General features: G+C 49.1%; 1 protein-coding gene across 3 annotated transcripts in view; it reads right to left on the bottom strand.

The window, feature by feature from the left end:
- The window catches only part of OSMR (oncostatin M receptor), a 51,810-nt gene extending 38,767 nt beyond the window's left edge, over nt 1-13,043 (bottom strand). For 2 of the 3 annotated variants that reach the window (XM_041750435.1, XM_041750437.1), the window contains exons 1-2: nt 12,936-13,043; nt 899-984 (exon numbers count right to left, since the gene is read on the bottom strand). In XM_041750435.1, coding sequence (XP_041606369.1) covers nt 899-971 — 73 coding nt within the window. In that variant the 5' untranslated portion in view covers nt 972-984; nt 12,936-13,043. Of the gene's footprint in view, nt 1-898; nt 985-1,451; nt 1,641-12,935 lie in introns of those variants that run through there. The other variant, XM_041750436.1, reaches the window with a different exon arrangement.
- Nucleotides 13,044-13,309: the final 266 nt, after the last annotated feature.

Genomic DNA, 13,309 nt, shown 5'->3' with positions numbered 1-13,309 from the left:
AAAGAAATGGACCCAGACTTAAAGAATACCAGACAGAGGACAGAGCTATTATCAGAACAAAATCTCCTTTGTATTTCCAACTACCTTTTCACAGAGCTTTAAGGGAAATAGAAAAATCCTATGGGTATTTCTTGCCAACAGCACTTTCATGAATCCGTGGAAAGGGAATCTGTGAGTAATTACTAAGAGCATATGCCTGTACTCTGTTACACAGGCAGTACAGCAGAGAATAAACACAGAAGGAGGAAAATGCAGAGCTTAGTAAAACACAGGCAGAAGCAACACAAACTTTATCAACCAGTAGGATCTCTCAAGCCTGAGTACCTTGAGACTGGTTCAGAGTAATACACAAAGTACTTACAAACATTTTGTACGTGTGGAATTCTTCTTGCCACCACTCACAAAGCTGACTTCCTGAAAAATGCCCTCACTGGGACGGCAGCTAAGTGACAAATACTATTTCTTTTTCCATAAACAGGATTTCAGCACTTAACATATCATCTTGGAGCACATAGCTTCTCAGTGGATGCCGCTGAAGGACATCACAACTTGTTCTAACCCAGTGGCCCACCCCGGTCTGGTACATCCCATCCCCACACGGCAACTCCTCTGGAGACGGCCACTCACAATATATCTACCACGAAGTTCTGTGGAACTCGAGCCACTCATGAGTGCCCTGGTGGCCAGCGCACTGGCCAGGAAATGAGGGGTAAGGTGTGGCTAATTACACGATGAGCTACCAAGACCTTAGCTCAGGACTAAGGAAACACTGCCACTCACCAATTCCAAGGAATTTCCAAAGAAAAGACTTGTGCAACTTTCCTCTTCAGCACCAATTACCTTTTTTTTTTCTTCTGTGTGATTTTCTTTTTCTTTTACTATTCTTTCCACAACTTACCTTCACTCTGGTGAGTTCTCAAGGACAGCAATGCCAAGAGGAATGTCGTCTGAAAGACTGAAAAGAGAGCCATAGGTTCTAGATTGCTGGAAAAGATAAATGACACAGAAGGAAAATTTTATTTAATTTTAGCTCCGAGCTAAAATTTCTTTGACCCCATGGTGGTAGATGATGGTGTTGGGGGCTCCCACTCTTCTCTCCTTCCTCCATCCGCACCCCCTGTCATGTGAGTCTGGAGACCCCCTGCCTCCCAAAGGAAGAGTATGTTTCCCTGCTGCAGGTGACTTGCACTGGCTCCTAACTGCAGAAGCAATGGTGTGCCACCTTGAGCCTGGGCCTCAAAAGACCTGTGTAATTCTGCTTGCCCTTTCGTGTTTCCACCTTTGGCATGAGAAGAGCACGTCTGGGCTACCCTCCATGGAGCCAGGAGGAGAAGGAGCAAGAGGGGAGGCAGCAGGGCTGCTTCCCCTGGGGCCAGCTTCGGTCAGCCAGCTGGTCAACCAGCAGCCAGCCCAGAGCCCCCACCCCAGATGCAGGAGTTATGGGTGCTCACCACTGTTCCAGCACAGAAGTGACCTGCCAATTTCTTCAAACCAAGCGAAGGCTAGTAAAGAAAAGTAAAGCAAAGAAACAGTAGTGAAACATAAAAAAATAAAAAATAAAAAGATTTTTAAAAAAGGACCATGGTCTCAGACGAGCTAAATTTGAATTAATTACTTATAGGGGAGTCATCCTCGATCTTCCCTATCTCCCTCATTAAAATTTCACCGTGTTAACCCCAGCAAATTCCACCTAAGGAGATTGGCAGTATTGCATTGTTCAAAATAATTTCCGGTTTTCCTCACTTTAGAGGAGGGTTGTAAGCAGCAGGTCAAAGAGCGTCACTGATTCATCGGGTTCTTTGACCACAGGACAATCTGAGGGCACAACGAGTGAACCTAGATGACCTCAAGGAGGCTAATGAGTTCTTAATTTAATAATACGTGTGTTAGTCAAGGGAAGCCCGAGGAGTTTCACTTTTCTACTTCAAAGTCTGACTCATCCCAGAGACAGGCAATGAAACCAGAGTCCATTTTGCCTCTGTCTAGCCACCTGGCCCTCATCAAAGCCAGAAATTCAGTGACCCAGATCATCCATTTTCACTACCCACAACTAAATGGTAACAACAGTGAAGACAGAAAAAGAATATACCAAGCAAGCCCTTAAATTATTCTAGAGTAGTCAAGTCTGCTTCCCTAGGAGCCCAAGTGCCAGCAGAAGCAAAAGTCTGCAAACGACAGCTTTTACTCATATGCCTTTAAGCCCGCTTTCCTCTCCTTCTATTTTTGGCAAACAGGTCATTGACACCTCTCTAAAATCTCTACTGACAACTTCAGATAGGTTCCTACTACCACTAAATGCCAAAGCCGGGGAGAACACGAATTCAAGAGAAAATCATTTCTGCTCAGAACCAAAGGCAAGGCAAAGGAAAATGCTAACATATGAAGTGTGTGTCACTCAGTGTGCAACTGAACCATCCTTCCAGTCCCAGTCTATGGGCACAGATCGGATCCTCCTAACACTGACATCTCCCGAGGACACAGGATCCAGCCCCCTGAGGAATGCAAGGCACCACACTGTAAGGAAATCTCATCCCATACATTGGAAAGCAGATGATCAGGGACTGATGTAGGTTGTCTCGTGTTCTCTGTAGGAAAGGGCTGTTTAAAAAAAAATTTTTTTTTCAAATTTTGGAGTTCTGGGACATCAAATATTTCATGTCACAAAATTTAAACAAATTTGTAGGGATAGAGGAATTTCAAACTACAAGTTGGAAGCCACCTATCAACTAAGGGTAACCAGAAATGAAACAATAAAAGCTGCCATGTAACAGCATCGAAAAATAGGGGCAGCCTGGGTGGCTCAGCGGTTTAGCGCCTGCCTTCAGCCCAGGGTGTGATCCTGGAGACCCGGGATCGAGTCCCACGTCGGGCTCCCTGCATGGAGCCTGCTTCTCCCTCTGCCTGTGTCTCTGCCTCTCTCTCTCTTTCTCTGTGTCTCTCATGAATAAATGAATAAAATCTTAAAAAAAAAAAAAGAAAAGAAAAGAAAAAAGAAAATAGTATTTACGAGGGACTTGTTTCCATGGTTTCCACGGCCTGGGGATCACAGAAAGTCCTTGAGAAGCACCGGGACACTCTTGTCTGCGGTCCTGCCCCTCCCCACCGTCCCGCCCGTGGCAGGTTGTGAACCCGGGGAGGTGAGGTTCAGCAGCCGTTCAGGTCCGCCGTTTCTTCCTTCATCTCTCCCGCTGATGTGCACAGGTTTACACGTGCTGGACAGGTGGCAACCCTGACCCAGCGCTCCCTGCGGCTACTTCTGGCCGTTGACTGGCCAGCCGCCCTGCCAACGCCTGAGGCCCCAGGCCACCTCAGGACCGCTTGCTGAGGGACTATGGGGTCTAGCTATTGCCTGAGCACCTTCCAGTAAAATCAGGAGAGGTCACCAAAACTTGCAGAATGAGAGTCAGCAGCCGGGAACATCCCAGAGACAGCCTGGGCTCTGAGCCAGCTGCCCCCAGGCCCCAGGCCACTGACCGCACAGCCCACGGGCCTCTCCTCCCCTCCCCTGTACATCGCCTCCAGTTACCTGGGCCCTACCCCGAGGGCCCCCGGCTCCTTGCTGGTGAGCTCCCCACTAGTACCACTAGACCGTGAAGGAGCTGGGGGGTGGGGACAGGTTGTGCCAACACCCCGAGGTGAGGGGGGACAGTGCCGGGCTTATTCAGGGGACAAGAGGACCTGGTGTTGCAGGAGGCAAGGAGGTGAGAGGCAGACGTGCAGTCAGAGGGCCGCAGACGGGGAGCAGCGGGGAACCTCGTCCCACCTGCGGCCTCTACCCCGAACCAGGTGGGAGCCACGGGGGAGTTTCGGGAAACGAGTAATGCGGAGTCACTCAGAGGAACAGGAAGGCCCGGCCCGGTGACAGCGATGGGAAGGGCTGGAGGGGACAGGAGGGGTGGGAGGGCAGCGGAGAGGAGGTGACGCAGTAGTCCAGGGACAGTGGTGCTGGCTCAGGCCAGGGTGATGGCAGTGGGGGTGGGAAGAGGGCTGGGATTCGAGAGATTTTAAAGGGAGGGCGATGGTGATGCTCCGGATGGTGGCCTGGAAAGGTGGTAAGAGAGAGAAAGGGGTCCGCGCAGGAGCTCTGAGGGCTCTCGCCCTATACTGTTCCTCGCGCCCCGCAGACCCCTGACAATGCAGCATCTCATCTCCCCCCACCGCAGACCCCTGACAATGCTGCACCGCCCCCCCGCAGATCCCTGACAATGCTACATCTCATCTCCCCCCACTGCAGACCCCTGACAATGCAGCATCTCATCTCCCCCCACCACAGACCCCTGACAATGCTGCACCCCTCCCCCCGCAGATCCCTGACAATGCTACATCTCATCTCCCCCCACTGCAGACCCCTGACAATGCATCTCATCTCCCCACCCCCCAGACCCCTGACAATGCCGAATCCTCCCGCAGACCCCTGACAATGCAGCATCCCCCCTGCAGACCCCTGACAATGCAGCAACCCCCCCCCCCCTGCAGACCCCTGACAATACAGCATCACCCCCCACAGGCCCCTGACAATGCAGCATCTCATCTCCCCCCCACAGGCCCCTGACAATGCAGCACCTCATCTCCCCCCCACACAGCCCCCCCGACAACTCAGCCCCCCGCTTCCTATACCCCCTGGAGGATGGGGGTGCAGTGTGGGATGGCAGCCGTGCCCCTTCCTGGAGGCTGGCGGCTCTGGCACCTTCTCCCAGGCATTCGGGGCTCCGGGTGTGGCTGCTTTTCCTCCCTGCCCGGCTCCGACAGACAAGGCCCTGCGCCTCTTCCTTCCCAGGCTCTGGGTCCCCACATCCCTGGGGGAGCGCTGGTGCCGGCGCCCCTGGGGGGAGAGGGAAGCCGGGCGGGAAGGAGCAAGGTTCAGACAGCCCCCCCACCCCCACGTTGCCCCAAATCCATTCCTAATTTCTCTCTGCTGTTCAGATCGCCCCGATTCCTGACCAGGCTCGGAGCTGGGGGAGGACAGGCTGGGGGGCCCCCCACTGCCAGTCACCGTCCTAGGACACGGTTGCTCCCCAGGAAGTTTCGGGTCAATGAATCAAAACGTGAACCAAGTTTCTCACATCCTTCCTTCTTGGCTTTCAACTTTATTTTATGAAATAGGTTCCTTTTCAGGCCCTTGCACTTTTTCTGTTGCCAAATACTGCCCAATCCAGAGTCTTTCCCGTACGTGTCCTCGCCGGGGAGGAAAGGAGGAGGGAAGTCGAAAAATCACCTACTCGTTTTGTAGAACTTCTCATTCAAATCCTGTCTCTGGGCAAACTGGAGATGCCTTTGAGTGTCCCTCAGTACAAACACTCCCATGCACAACAAAACACAAGGTTCACCAGAGGTAGAAGAAGTCTGCCCTCCTTCACTGGCACTTCTTGTTCTGTCATTACCAAAATATTTATTCCTGGGAGGTTTCCTCACCATAAATAATCCCCATGAGAAGCAACATGACCAGTCATTTGCTTCCCAAGAACATGAGTGTGTTGCCAACCGCTTCAAAATTGGCTGGGTGCCTCATGATGTCACATGCAAATACTGTCTTAAAGAAAGAAGCTATTCATCCAGGACGTGTGCTCGGGTGTCGGGGTGTGTGCTCCCTGTGAGAGAGTTCTGTGTGGCAGCACGAAGAGCTGCCCATTCCCCCCAATTCTCAGATTCATCTGTCTTTATTTCTTTTTTTTACCAGCACTGCTACTTGTCCTTGGGGGCCCTTTTGAAAGGGCCTCCACCATAATAGCACAGGATGGACCACCTGTAGGGCTTCACTCCAATTCCACCATCCCTTCCTCCTAAAGTATCCACCACCGGGAGGTGTGCCCAGAAGAAGGTTCAAGCACACCTTCCGGGGTAAGTGTTTCTACTAGTTTTGTAAGGTCATTCCTTATTTAGGAGCCCTTATGCACAGCTGATTTTCTTTTTTTTTTTTTTTTTTTTAAGTAATATTTTACTAAAGATTCGTGGACCTTGTGATTCCAGCTAGGATTAAAGCAGAGGGAAAAGAAAGCTGGAATAGTCAAATGTGTGGGCCCTGATGTAACGTTGCTGAGGGTCAAATCACTGCCCTGGCACTTAATAATCATATCAACGTGGGCAAGGTACTTTACCCATTGAAGCTTTAGTTTCTTTTCTCTAAAATGAGAATAAAGAACCTACTTCATAGGATGGGCATGGAGATCAAATGAGATTATGAGAATCTATACATAGAAAATTCAGTTAAAGTTAATTTTTAATCATTATTGCTATTGCCTCACTCCCTTCAATGAAATAAATTCCAGATGAACAAAGATATAAATGCAAGAAATGCAAACATTAAACTTACTAGAATATTTGTATAATCTGTTTCAGCATGATATAAAACCTAGAAGCAATAGAGTGTACACTCATTAAATGAACACTGAAAATATTTTAGTGCTATAATTGGCCCAACAATAAACTGGGAACAATAGTTTCAATACTTAGGGCAAAGGGTTGCTATTCCTAAAACACAAAGAGCTCTCAGAAGTTAGAAATCAGTCAAAAACAGACAAGCAACCCTACAGAAAAATGGCAGAGGATATGAATATGTGATTCAAAAAGAAGGAAATATGGATAACCAAAAGGAATAAAGAAAAACTAGACAATATCACTAATAATTAAATGAATGCAAATTACCATAGTAATTGTGTATGTCTGTAAGAGTGTCTGTGTGGTGTCCAACAGGCAAAGCCTAAAAAAGATTTTAATACCAAGCACTGGTCAGAGTTTGAAGCAGGCATTGTTACTCACTGATGGTCAAAAAGTACAACTTTACGAAGCTCATTTTGGCAACAGCTATTAAAATTTCAGTGTGCGTTCCCTTTCATCCAGAAATCCTATTTCTGGAATTTTGTCCTACAGACAGCATGCTTATGTATGTGTGTCTGTACACAAAAATTATGTATTTTAAAGAATATTCATGTAGGATTCTTAATATTTAGGAAAAATGAAAACAATCCAAATATCTGTGAAAGAGACAGAAAATTTAATGATGATGTGTTTCCACTGAGGAATACTATGCAACTGTCAAAAGGATGAAACTGATCTATGTGCTGCCACTAAAGAATATCCAAAAAATACTGAGTGAAAAAGCAAGTTTCAGAATAGCGCGTGCACGCAAACACCTCTACAAGAATGGTGTGCAACCGTGCAACCGTGCCACTTAGCACCCTCTTCAGAAGGACCTACTGCAGGAATGTAGATGACTGGCAGCTTCCACGGCTGTACCTTTGGATCCACTGCACATTCACACCCCAGCCCATAGTCTCTTCAGGCTGCTCCCAGCCAACGATCAAGCCAAACCTTTTCTACTCAACACGGGACTCCGCTAATACGCAAAATTTGATTGAAGTCTCGCCATCGGCCTGGGCAAAACATTCTCAGAACTGCTTTGCAGGTGGAAGCGCTTCCTTCTCAATTTTCCTGCTTCCCTGTCACCTCGCACTGGGTCTGTAGGCTTTCTCTCCCTCCTCCTGCTCCCTTCTTTCTTTACCCCTCAGGGCTTTCCCCCAAATCTCTTGTACAGCTATTTCTGCCTTGCTGTCTTCTACTTCAAGCATCCAAACTGGCCCCAAGAGACACACCCAACTATTAACACTTAGAAATTTAGAGCTGGGATGAGGCAAAGGAGGTGAGCAGGATGAGGGAAATTATGGTTACCTCTCTCATGCTATGTAATTCTGCGACATAAAGTGTTCTTTAAAACATGTGCATGTTCTACATATATTTACGAATGCAAGTAATTGCAATTCCACTAATTTCATATTTGAACCATATACCCCAACAAGTTAAACTAGTTGACAGTATTTTGTGATTCAAACCCAATCCATTGCAGTCAAACAGACCTAAAAAAAAGGTTGGAATTTTTTAGGTACTAGATCAGCCTATGAGCACGTCATGTGTTTCTGTACAAAAATGTGATCTCTTGGGTCCTGAGACAATACAGGCATTTTAAAAATGCATTTTCTAGGGAGCCTGGGAGGCTCAGCTGGTTAAGCATCCAATTCTTGGTTTCAACTCATGTAATGATCTCAGGGATCAAGAGATCGAGCCCCGCATCAGGCTCTGTGCTAGGCGTGGAGCCTGCTTAAGATTCTCTCCCTTTCCTCTGCTCCTCCCCCCTTAAAAAAAAAAAAAGCATTTTCAAATATAGAAAGTAATCAATGTCCTAGGTCAAAAAAACATACTGCCATTCCCCTCTGACAGACCAGCATGCTTGCTCAAAGCCCCCCATTAGGAAGCCTGGGTGTAGAAAGAAGTGACCAAGAAATCACGTGAGGGGTGAAAAATTTATTCACATGACAGTAAAGCTTCTGTTGATTTATAACTTCTCAAGAGTTGACACAGGCTATGTTCTCACACAGTGAGACCTGATTCCATGGTTTCCAAGAGTTCTTTTTATCTTATACTTTTCCAGGTGTTCCTTATATCTTACATTTTTCTATTTGGTAAGACTTGAAATTGTGATTTTTCTTGTCGTTGACTTTAGATTTTATACTCGGGGATCCCTGGGTGGCGCAGCGGTTTGGCGCCTGCCTTTGGCCCAGGGTGCGATCCTGGAGACCCGGGATCGAATCCCACATCAGGCTCCCGGTGCATGGAGCCTGCTTCTCCCTCCGCCTGTGTCTCTGCCTCTCTCTCTCTCTCTCTGTGACTATCATAAATAAATAAAAAATTAAAAAAAAATTAGATTTTATACTCGGACTAGATAGATTTTATGTGGCTGTCTTCAACTTAAAGCAACAGTTTTAAATAATCTAGGTAGTTAATTGCTTCAATGATTTCAGATCTAAGACTAGAACTTGGTATCATATTTAGTGCTCTCACTAACCTTCTTTCCTTTGGGGGGAAAAAAAGAAGAAAGGAAGGAAGAGACGAAGGAAACAACACAACTCTAATTTAGTTCTTTAGCATGTAATATGAAGAGAAAGCACTTTACAGAAAATAAAGTGCTGGGAATCCCTGGGTGGCTCAGCGGTTTAATGCCTGCCTTCAGCCCAGGGCATGATCCTGGAGTGGTGGGATCGAGTCCCATGTCAGGCTCCCTGTATGGAGCCTGCTTCTCCCTCTGCCTATGTCTCTGCCTTTCTCTCTCTCTCTGTGTGTGTGTGTGTGTGTGTGTGTCTTTCATGAATAAATAAAATCTTTTAAAAAAAAGAAAGAAAATAAAGAGCTTTCTGTTGACCATATCTAATCCAATAGGAAGTAGTATCACTAGCAGCATGATTTTAAATACCAGTGAAAGGCTATATACTCAACATAAGGATAAAGACATCACCAGGAGTTGGCTAGAAATGCAAAATCTGAGATCACTCCTTTGATCTACCAACTAAAAGTTTGCATTTATTTTTTTTAAAGATTTATTTATTAAAGCAGGCTCCATGCCGGGAGCCCGACGCAGGACTTGATCCCAAGACTCCAGGATCGTACCCTGGGCCAAAGGCAGGTGCCAAACCCTGAGCCACCCAGGGAGCCCAAAAGTTTGCATTTAAACGAGACCCTTAGGTGACTTCATATGCACACTGAAGCTTAATAAAAGCACTACCATATTTGATATTGATTACATATTTTTGTCTCCTAGGGTACTACTGATACATACAGAAGATTTACTGGTTCCTTCTATATGAAGTGCACTGCAGAGGCCACAGTAAGATATGACATTGGTGACAATGACATGTCATTGACATAGGGTGATGTAGTTAATCCAGAACTTGAAACCAGGTGAGTCACACCCCAAAGCACAGCATTTTTCCACCTCCCACTGCTTCCTCCATACTTGGAGCTCATACCAGAATGGAGTTCAAGGCATAAAGAATTATTAAGAATTATAAACCCAAGAAGTCCCAACAAAAATTCGAACGGTTTTTAAAACTTGACAAGCTATTTGTCAAGTTTATACAAAAGAGAAAATGTACAAGAATCATTACGAAAAGAATTTTTTGGGGGAAAAAAATACAAATATATACAACTAGATATAAAAACAAAGCTGTAGCATTTAACACGGGTGGTACTGGCATAAGAAGAGACAAAACAGATCCATGAAACAGAACAGAGTCCTGAAATAGACTCTGGTATGAGTAGGAACTTATTTCACCATAAAAACAGAATTTCAAATGAGCTGGAAAAAAAATATGGGTACTTAAATGGTATTGGGTGAACTGCCTAAAACTTTAGAAAGATAAAATAAATAAATAAATAAATAAATAAATAAATAAATAAATAAATAAAAATAAAAAATAAAACTTTAGAAAGAAATTAAGTTACCTCTTTACCTTTCACTTCATACAAAAATCTGGTAAAGAGCTAACTGTACCTATCAAAATAATAAAAGTATTAGAAGATAATTTTAAAAATAATTTCTAGGTGAAAAAAGATCTCCCTAAGCCAGATGAAGTACAAAAATTGTAAGATTGCAGGGGTACCTGGGTGGCTCAGTCCATTAAGTGACCCACTCTTAGTTTTGGCTCAGGTCATGATCTCAGAGTCGTGAGATGGAGCCCTGTCGGGGGGAGGGCTCTGAGCTCAGTGCAGCATCTGCTTGAGATTCTCTCCCTTATCCTCTGCTCCTCCCACTACTCACTCTTAGCTCTCTCTCTCTCTCTCTCTCTCTCTAAAAAATAAATGGGCAGAGAGGGTTAGTTCTGCCAAATGGAAGAGTTCTAGAGACGAAGGGTGGCAATGGCTTTACAACAATATCAGTGTATTTAATAACACTGACCTGTATACTTAAAAATGATAAAATGGTAAGTTTTTTAAAAAGCTTTATTTATTTGAGGAGAGAGCACAAGCAGTGGAGAGGGAGAAGCAGGAAAGTTAACATGCAGATTTTTAGGCATCCCTAACCTCTGCCTCGTTCCAGGACCAACTGCAGAACTAAAATGAGAAGGGAAGGAAGGACGTAAAGCCAGTCGCTGGGAAAAAAATGCTCACTTTATGTCACTTTTTTTTTTTTTTTTTTTTTTTAGATCAAGGAGGACTTCCCTCTCGAGGGAAAGGAGGGCCAGGTCTCACTGTTCCTGTAATTGAGCAAGATGACACTCAGATTTCCTTCTACCCGAGCCAACAATGTCCCAGCCCAGTTCCCACAAAGAAAACATTCTCCTTCCTCTTGTGGGAGCCTATTACCACTGATTGCTCTTTCAAAACCATAGTAGTTTTCTTGATTTGGTTCCTTTGTCAGGAAAAAAGGAGTTATACGGAACATCAGAGACTCTGAAACACCTCGATGTGTCTCTGTGGGTGTTTCAGGTTAAAGAAAGGGGTAGAAGGAGAGACCCAGTGTGTAAGTATCCCCCCCCCCCCCCCCCCCCCCCCCCCCGCTGTGGGCTGAGTCCTGTTGGACCCTGTCAAGCTTGCCTGTGATGTAAAAGGCTCAGACACATCTGCTTGGGACAAGAGACAGGCCTGGGGCCGGGGTGTCAGTCACCAGGAAGCAAGTTACAGCTGAGAATGAATTTTGCCCAGCAATCAAGCATCAGGTCGGAGCTCCCTGCCACTCTTAGCTCCTAATACTTCTCTATGCTACCAGGGCAGACACAAAGTGAGCATGACCTGAAGATTCTAAATAGGCAGCTGAAGCTGGAGTTCAATGCTTTAAAAAGATCCAAGATTGGGGCACCTGGGTGGTTCAGTCGGTTAAAAGTCAGTCTGCCTGGAGCTCAGGTCACCATCCCAGGGTCCTAGGATGGGGCCCACCTCAGGGTCCTTGCTCAGCAAGGAGGCTGCTTCTCCCTCTGTCTCTGCTGCTCCCTCTGCCTGTGTTCACTTTCTCTGTCAAATAAATAAATAAAATCTTAAAAAAAAAAAAGAAAGATCCAAGATTGATACTGAGGCACAGCGCTTTGGAGCCCTTCCATCCATCTCAGCAGCCCAGGAGAGAGACCAAGGAGGACTGGAATGAGGCACCGCCCCCAGGACCACTCCAAAAAGGGTCCCTGAGGTTGAGGCACAACATAGTGCCCATAAGCAGACTTCAAAGCCAATCCCTGACTCTCACCTGTCAGCTGTGTGACCACAGACAAGCTCCTGAACAGAAGCTCAGAGAACTGGGCCTTCCTGGGCCGAGGAAATGCCAAAACCATTACCGACCTCAGGGTGAGGCTGCAAGGGGCTGGTATATGTAAAGCACCCAGGGCACTGCCTGGTTCCTACTTGAGCAGGAACTTAAGAGGCACCTGTTACTCCGCACAGGAGAAGCCGAGGCTGAGCAGATGAGTAACTGGAACCAACCCCCAAGTCAGCTTCAGACTCGGGCATGACACCCCGAGCTCCCCACCCTGCAGCTCGCCTCAAACACGCCGCTGCATTCACTTGCGTCGGAGCCTGCGCTCACCCCCGCATTCACTCCTCCTGGGCGGGGGGGGGGATGAGCCTGTCCCCGTGTCCCCGTGTCCCGTGTCGGCGCCGAGGGTCTCTCCGCGGCCCCCAGCAGGCAGCCAAGAGCGCGCCTCGCGGCTCGGGGCGGGTGTCAGGGCCGGGGCTCCCGGAGCCACCGCAGCCCCCTCCACGCGGTCCCGCGCGGGTCCCGGCGCCCCCTCCACGCGGGCGGGCGGGCGGGGGAGGGGGAGGGGGCTTGCGGGCCCGGGTCTCCCGCGCTCGGCGCCTCTTCCCTGCACGTGGCGGAGGCGGGGGCGGGGGTCCGCCCGGGGGCGCCCGCAGCTCCGCGCCGCCCACTTCCAGGCGACACGCGCACCGGGAGCGGGAGCGGGAGCGGGAGCGGGAGCGGGAGGGGGCGGCCGGGCCTCGGGGCGCCGAGGGGCTGCGGGGGGAGCCGGCGGCGCAGTCCCTCGGCGGCGGGCGGGGGGGCAGGGCCGCCTCCGGGGCAGGGGCAGGGCAGACGCGCGCCGCGGGGCAGGGAGGCGGCCCTCGGAGGTCCCCCGGCAGCCCCGGGCCGGGTCCGCGCAGGGGGGGGCGGGGGCGGGGGTACTCACCCCGCGGCGGGCTCCCGGGTCCCGGGCGGCGGACGCGGGCGCCCGTGGACGTGCAGGGCCGGCCCCGCGCCGGGCTATGAATCAGCTGCGGGGCGAGCGCGAGGGGCGGGAGTTACGGGAAAACGGCGGGGAGGGCGGAGGGCGAGGACTTTTGCAATTTCCCGTCCTGCTGCGCACTCCTGGCGCTCCCGGGACCCGCAGGAATTCTCCCCTTCGGTCCCGGGGGAAGCGGCCGGGACCCCGCGGGAGGCGGGCGCGGGCCGGCGGAGGTGCGGCGGGGCCGGGCGGCGGGCGAGGCCGGGGGGGGGGGGGGGGGGGGGGGGGCTCCGCGCCGGCGGCGGGGACCCGCGGAAGACCGCGCCCCTCCCTGGGCG

This window comes from Vulpes lagopus, chromosome 3, assembly GCF_018345385.1.
Source record: "Vulpes lagopus strain Blue_001 chromosome 3, ASM1834538v1, whole genome shotgun sequence".
Taxonomy (NCBI): Eukaryota; Metazoa; Chordata; class Mammalia; order Carnivora; family Canidae; genus Vulpes; species Vulpes lagopus.
Note: the sequence above shows the minus strand (reverse complement) of the source record. Positions and strands in the feature narration are given on the sequence as shown.